This window comes from Malus sylvestris, chromosome 13, assembly GCF_916048215.2.
Source record: "Malus sylvestris chromosome 13, drMalSylv7.2, whole genome shotgun sequence".
NCBI lineage: Eukaryota > Viridiplantae > Streptophyta > Magnoliopsida > Rosales > Rosaceae > Malus > Malus sylvestris.
Window position 1 is genome coordinate 26,860,458 of NC_062272.1, and position 7,838 is coordinate 26,868,295.

At 42.9% G+C, this 7,838-nt stretch overlaps 1 protein-coding gene across 1 annotated transcript; it reads right to left on the minus strand.

The window, feature by feature from the left end:
- Positions 1–3,881: 3,881 nt before the first annotated feature.
- LOC126595795 (uncharacterized) lies at positions 3,882–6,237 on the minus strand. Its single transcript, XM_050262100.1, has one exon. It carries the CDS (start codon positions 6,037–6,039, stop codon positions 4,087–4,089), a length of 1,953 nt encoding a protein of 650 aa, XP_050118057.1. The 5' UTR covers positions 6,040–6,237; the 3' UTR covers positions 3,882–4,086.
- Between the last annotated feature and the right edge of the window lie 1,601 nt (positions 6,238–7,838).

Consider the following 7,838-nt stretch of genomic DNA (forward strand, 5'->3'; position numbering starts at 1 on the left):
TCTCACTTTCCCTATCTGTTCCTCAGGCATATGTGGTATCTTCTCTGGAAGCATAAGATGTTGAAGATGGGTACTCGAGAGCAATGCCAGGTAAGTAATCAGGTAAGGGGTTGATTCCAAGTGCTGACTGATTGTTTTCTCCTTGTCTTGCAGGTAAGAACAAGGCCAAAGGAAAAGACAGGGAAAAAGCATGATATGGGATACTCTTGCTTTTAACCCTGATGATATGAGATATTCTTGCTCTGGTGTAGCTTGTTTGCAAAGGTATTATCGGGGGGAAAGAAAGCTGAGTATTTCGAGAGGCTTCGTTGGGAGTGCCCTCTCAGATATGAGGAAGGGTTGAGCATTTTTGCAGGTCTGCCTGTCCGTTGAGGATAGAGGTCGACATATATAGGAGTTTCCCTAACAACAAGTAGTAATGCTATTCTTTTACCCTGCTTGGTCATAGCACGGTAGTGGGAGCTGCAGCTTCATGTGTGTCAGAGCACTTTGAAAAAATGGTCTGTGGTATCTGGAAAGCTGATGTTGCGTGTGAAGATTACAGACAAGCTTTATCCAAGGAGATCTGGCTCTCAAAGTTGAGAAAGCGGTGCCTCTTCGGTTTTCGTACAAGCAATCCTATCGGAGATCTGGCTCTCGAGATTCGGAAAACGGTGTCTCTTCGATTTTTGAGAGAGCAATCCTGCTGGGAGTCTAGCTCTCGAGATTCGGAGAGCGGTGTCTCTTCGATTTTTGAGAAAGTAATCATGTTGGGAGTCTGGCTCTCGAGATTCGGAGGACGGTGCCTCTTCGATTTTGGAGCAAGCAATCTTGTTGGGAGTGTTTTCTCGAATGTAAGTAAAGGTTGGGCATGTTTGCTAGTCTACCTTGCCACAGAGCACAGAGGTTGACACACAAGGACTTTCCTATTATCCAGCAGCGGTGTTGTTCCTTTACCCTTGTAGGTAATAATATGGTAGCTAGACCTTCAAAATTTATGTATCTAAACTTTGTTAGTGCTGTTTCTTTGCTATTCTTTTACCCTTCTTGGTCATAGCGATGTAGTGGGAGCTGCAAGCTTCACGTGTCTAAACTTTGTCAGAAATCTTTGGAAAAGTTATCTATGGTACCCATGAGCTGATGGTGCGTGTGGAAAGTGGATGATTGAACAGTAAGATTCACGTGCTTTCTACTTCATCAGAAATCTTTAACAGAATGCCCGAAATTTCAACAAAGTTGAGTGTGCATGTGACAGGTGCTGACAAGGCTGAAAAAAGCAGGTGCTTCTTCAATTTCTGAGATCGGCCCTCGTGGTCTATGAGCAGCCCAGCTTTTGAGAGAGCAAGCGCCTCTTCGATTTTTGAGATCGGCCTTCGTGGTCTTTGAGCAGCCCAGCTTTTGAGAAAGCAAACGCCTCTTCAATTTCTGAGATCGGCCCTCGTGGTCTCTGAGCAGCCCAGCTTTTGAGAAAGCAAACGCCTCTTCGATTTCTGGGCAGGCGCCTCTTCGATTTCTGAAGCTCCGTCGAGTGCAAATTTTTATAGAGGCTGGCATTAAGTTCCAAAGCACACTTGAATCTTCACCAGTAGAAGCCCCCTTCTTGCACTTCTAAAATCTTGATTTGTCCGACCTCTTCTCTTTTCAACACCTTTGAAAATGTCTGGCCCCTCCGACCGTCGTTTTGACTTGAACCTCGTTGAAGAGGCAGCCACGCCTTCTCCAGACAACATATGGCGCCCATCCTTCTTATCCCCTACTGGTCCGCTTACTGTTGGGGATTCCGTGATGAAGAATGATATGATTGCTGCGGTGGTGGCCAGGAACCTTCTCACTCCCAAAGATAACAGACTACTTTCCAAACGGTCTGATGAGTTGGCTGTTAAGGATTCTCTGGCTCTAAGTGTTCAGCGTGCATGTTCTGTGTCTAATATGGCCCAGCGCCTATTTGCTCGAACTCGCCAAGTTGAATCATTGGCGGCTGAAGTGATGAGTCTCAAACAAGAGATTAGAGGGCTCAAGCATGAGAATAAACAGTTGCACCGGCTCGCACATGACTATGCTACAAACATGAAGAGGAAGCTTGACCAGATGAAGGAATCTGATGGTCAGGTTTTACTTGATCATCAGCGGTTTGTGGGTTTATTCCAAAAGCATTTATTTCCTTCGTCTTCTGGGGCTGTATCGCGTACTGAAGCTCCAAATGATCAACCTTCGATGCCTCCTCCTTCTAGGGTTCTGTCCAGTACTGAGGCTCCGAATGATCCCCCTCCGGTGCCTTCTCTTTCTGGGGCTCTACCAACTGCTGAGACTTCTCCTAAGCAACCTTTGTGAAGGCTCCCTCTTGTTTGTTTATTTTGACTCATGTATATGTACATATTTGTAACTTATCGAAGATATCAATAAATAAGTTTTGCTTCATTTCAACGTATTGTGTTAAATACACCAAAGCCTTCTTCACTGAGTGGGGTCGGCTATATGAATCTTAGAACGCCATTGTGCTCGGTCCTGTGTCATGTCTTTCGTTAGATCCAAATACTCTAAGTCTTTTCTTATAGTCTCTTCCAAAGTTTTCCTAGGTCTTCCTCGGAAAACTTTGGAAGAGACTCTAAGAAAAGACTTAGAGTATTTGGATCTAACGGAGGACATGACACAGGACCGAGCACAATGGCGTTCTAAGAAAAGACTTTCCAGCTAGAGCTACATGGTAAAAATACAATGATACAAACTCACTCCGAATTTTGGATGCCCAAACATTGAAAACTTCAACATGTATTTGAATGAACATTTAAACAAAACAACATAACCAAATGTTCAGTGTGATAAATAAAACTTGGTAAATTTCATTGATGACCCCTAAGAGTTGGTTTCCATTTTGATCCCTAATCTTTAATGTGCCATTTTCCACCCTTCTACACAATCTGCAGTTACCACATAAATGTATGTTGCCTCTATAAATAAAAAAGAAAAAGGCTGGGCCTCGACTCTAGGGGTTCGGTAAGGTTCGAATAGGTGATAAACTAAAACTGTTAGCGGTAACGAACAGATAAAAGTCATATAAAGGAAGCTACTTCGGCTCTGTACAAAAGAATGATAAAACATCGGATAGAAATATGAATAACACAAAAATTTGAAACCTGTATCATGAGAATGAATGTGATAGGCAAATGTAAAAGAGGTCTTTAAACTCAAAAGGAACCAATAATGGAAGTCCAATGTTTTGAACAAGTTCACACTCTATGTCATTTTACCATATTATTTCTTACATCTTTTTATTCCTGATCACAAAAGAAATTATTAAACCAATAGGCAAAGATGTAAGAACACAGTACACAAAATACATAAAAGCCACCCGTATTTTCAACTTCGGAAGCTCAGATTATCATTGAACTATTCAAGGAGTAACTGCCTAAATCAGTTGGACATGGGAAGAGGTATATATGATTTTGTCACTATGTTCGCAGATTCACACAAATTGCAATACAAGAGGAACCAAATTGTTTCATGAAAGCCTTGGGCATTGGTGTCTTGCCAAAAAGAAGAAACAAATAAAAACCATTACAAAGTTTCAAGTTGAAAAGGCCATGTAAAACAAAGTGAGACAGAACTTTAGATGGTTCAAAACTTATTAACCATCTACAGTACCGACTTTTGTGAACATTGCTGGTAATGTCTTAATTTCAATAGATTGAGTCCTAATGCTCCCTTAGTCAGAATATCTCAGTTACATTATAAGATTCATTACAATGTTTTATTACCAATGATCCCTTAGTCAGAAAGTCTCGATTAGAGCATAAGGTTCACTATATTGTGTTCTGTATTATTATACAAGTTTGTTTTATTATTGAATTACAAAACCTACACGTTCATGTGATAGTAAAATTAATAAACCAGGAGATGGAAGATAGCATGTAAAGAGAAACTGGTATATCCATTCACACAATACACAAAGACATAAAGCTTTCAAATGACCGATAAACTAAGCTACAAGCTCATTATCAAAGAATGCTACAACAAGATACAATCAACAGAAACCTCTCAAAATAAACAACATAAAAGGAGACACAACCCTCTACTCTACAATACAACAGTGACTTCATCATGGGTCTATTAATTGCACATATATAACCCATTCTCATACCTGTGATTAACCTCATAAAAGTCTGTATTACCCTCGGAAGCTGGCCGCAAACAAACTCCAGACAATGATTTAGTTCCTTGCCAAGAAAACTTCACATAAGCAACAACTTCAATCTCCTCACTGCCATCTCCTTCATTAGAATCCACAGGCATCCTTGCCCTCAACCGACCAGGAGATCCATTCAACGGAATCTCGGGGATATGCCATTTCAGTTCTTTATCAGACCTACTTAATATAGCTTTTGGTGATACCTTCAACAATGTAGGATCAAGTGGGAGTTTTAAAACAAATGTCACATCAGTCAAAGGCGCTGGCAACTCAGGGTTTGACACATACTGTATCATCACAGAAAGTAAGCTTCCTGTATGGCGTTGCACAAGACGAACCCTCAAGGGCAATGGTGTCAACCTGGGCAGCAGACTATACTTCAAAATGGGTAAAGGCTCATCGGAGGCTGCGGTCCTCACATGAAACAATCCGTTCCCCAGACTACTAACGCGAGAATTCTGCATAATAAACCTCTTAACCGGGCTGGTTCCCTCAACCCGGAAAGAAAATTCGGTCTCTTTATCACCACTAGTTTTGGTAGGCAAAGTTCTCAAATAAACAACACCCATTAATCCCACTCTAGCAAGCAATGACTCTCTAAACTCAGCACTGATCTCTTCCACAACGTGCATCTCAGGACCCTTCATTTCACTTTTTACAAGGGTATCAAGGGGAGTACCTGCTGCTGCACCACCGGCAGTGGCATCAGCAGTTTTTGGAGCATCAGGCCCGGTCTGCAACAATTCAAGCCCGCCCAGCCCTTCTTTCTTCGCAACCTTCTTCGATCCAACAAACTCAGAAGCATCCAACCCACCTCCCCAAGCATCACTAAACCCTTCAAAAGTCTCACCCAAAGAAGCTTGGTCATTCCCAAACTCAATCCCACCATACTCCCCTTCAAACCCTTCCACCGCAATATGGGTACTCTGGGTCGCCTCTGCCGGAGGCAATGTAGTCACTTCAAGTGTCGCCAGCGCTGTTGTTAGGTCCGTGGCGGATGGATCCTTGTTCTTCTTGAACCCACTCACCAGCTCTTCAGGCTGATTAATCTTCTCGCTTGCCGCAAATGGGTCCTTCTCAGCTTGGCTCTCGTCCTCATTCTCTAAATTCTGATCCTTCTCCTCACTCTGCACCACCGGCGCCAAGCTAGCCGCCACCTCATCTCCAGCAGCGATCGTCTCCGGCGGCAATTCAAACCCTAAATTGTTGAACGCCACAATGCCCGCCTCGTGTTCGACGGAAAGCGCCTCAACGGCTCTCCAATTCTCCGCCCCACGGATCTTGTTCTCAGTGTCCAACGCCGAGTGCACCATCTTGGCAATGCCGTCGCCGTGCATCGACGAAAGCATCGCCGCTAATCGAATATTGCTGACACCTCTCAGAACAATGTCGAGAGCCATGTAGATCTCGGCGTACTTCCGACTCAGCTTCTCCGGAGTAACATCGACGCCGCGGCAAGCGGTGACTATGACGCTGACGGCCTGGTTGACGATGTGGATGCACTCGAAGACGTTGATCGAGTTGTCGTGATCGGCGGTGGTGACGCCGAGGACGTAGATGGAGTTGACGAGGCGGTAGACGACCCGGTACCGAGATTCGACACCCACGATGAGCTGGCCACTCGAGGCTGCGAGTGGGTCGTCGCCGAGTGAGGCGACGGAGTCGGCAGTGGTATCGGAGGAAGAGTCAGAGTGGCTGTGGGAATTGTCTTTGGTGGTGTGGAGTTGTTGCTGCTTGGCGGCGGCGAAAGCTAGGCGGGTCTGGCGGAAGGAGGAGACGGCGACGAGGGCCCGGGCAGGCGGGAACCATTCTCGGGTTTGGAGCAGGATGTCGGATCCATTGGCGGGTTGAAGAGAGAGGGCTAAGCAGGACATGGTGTGATCGGATCAAGGTCGGATCGGATCCAAGGTCTCGGGTTGCGACGTTTTGCTTTGCTGTGATTCTGTGAAGTTGCGAGAGATGATGACTCGGTGAGACTCCGGTGGGGAAAGCTCACAGTTTGATGGGGAAGACGGTGGTTATGGGCCGGAGGGGAATTTAACAGGCCGGCCTCACCTAGATGCAAATGACTACCCGCTCAAGCATTGATCCAATTTCATTATTATTTAATTAATTTGTCTTAATTTCTAAGTTAGGAGAGTATTCTTCTTGAAAAGAAAAATTAGGAGATTATTCTTTTGGTCAATCAGAAAATGGAAATGTTTTTTTTTTTATGCAACGATATCCATCACAATGGGCAAGCCATTCAGTAGGCATCAAACTCAACACAAATATAATGCGTCTTTCCTATTTGTGTGAGTCGAACTTGAGACATCTCACGTATAAATGAAAAAAAATATTACTACGACGTAGTACTAGTTTGTTAAAGTAAAAAATATTGAACAATTACTTCATAGCTTTTGAGGCGAAAACTGAGCCTTCTTCTATGGAAATGCATCCAAAGGTGAACCTAATTGGTGCATTCAATTAATGATGTTTGCCCAAGTAGGAGATTAATGTTAGAGCTTTTAGGCTTGAGTCATTAACATGTGTCTTCTATGTGCCTTGATCAAGGGTGAACCCATGATGCATTAATAGGAAAGAAGAGTGCTAGTGAGATGACGTTTTAAACGGTCTCTAATAGAGGTAGGATTTACTTGTACTTTATGAGAGAGAGAGAGAGAGAGAGAGAGAGAGAGAGAGAGAGAGAGAGAACATATATAAGAAGACACCCACATTAGGTGTAAGGAAAACTTAGGATAATATTCTTTTGGTCAATTAGAAAACGGAAATGTTTTTTTTGTTTTTTATCAACGATATTCATCATAATGGATTAGCCATTTATTAGGTATCAAACTCAACACAAATATAATACATCTTCGTTATTTATGTGAGTTGAACTTAAGACATCTCATGTATAAATGAAAAAGAATATTACTAAGCCGTAGTACTAGTTGGTTAAAGTAAAAAATATTGAATAACTACTTCATAGCAAGGTTCTAAAAAACGCTAGGCGTTAGGCAAACGGCGGGCTGGCGCCTAGCGTCTAGGCGGTTAGGGGGGTCTACGCGAGTGCCTAGGTGGATTTAGGTAAATTTCTTGTATATCTTGTAAATAAGTGTATACTAACACTTACAAAAAATCATACTTATATGTAATCCCTGAATAAGATAGTAAAAGAATAATAAAATGCATATCTAACAAGTCCAAAAAATCAATAGCACTTGATGCCATGAACGGATAGCGTGACAATCTATATTTTTTTACTGAGAAAAAAAATTAATAGCACTTGATGCTATGGATGAACTAACAGCCTTTTTACTTAAAAAAAAAAAACTAAATAGTTTAAAAGTGATCACGTGGGTGTGGAAGGAAGAGAGAGAAATTAATTTTCTCTCATCTTCGCAAGAACATATACCAGAAATTGAAAAACCAAAACACAAACTAAAAGCATTCATCCTTTCTCAAGTTCAAATGCAGAAAAAATTGAAATTCTCAGACCGCCTAGGCCGCATCGGCGCCCGCCTAATCCTTGTCCCCATTTTGCTCCAAATTTTGCATTAATCTCGGTTGTTGGCCACCGCTCAGCGCCTAGGCTGTTTTTTAGAACACTGCTTCATAGCTTTGAGGCAAAGCTGAATTGGGAGGCCTCACAGCCAAACTGAGCCTTCTTCTATGAAAATGCATTCATGGG

Coding starts and splice junctions, on each gene's coding strand:
- LOC126595795 (XM_050262100.1), bottom strand. CDS start 6,039: ATGTCCTGCTTAGCCCTCTCTCTTCAACCCGCCAATGGATCCGACATC.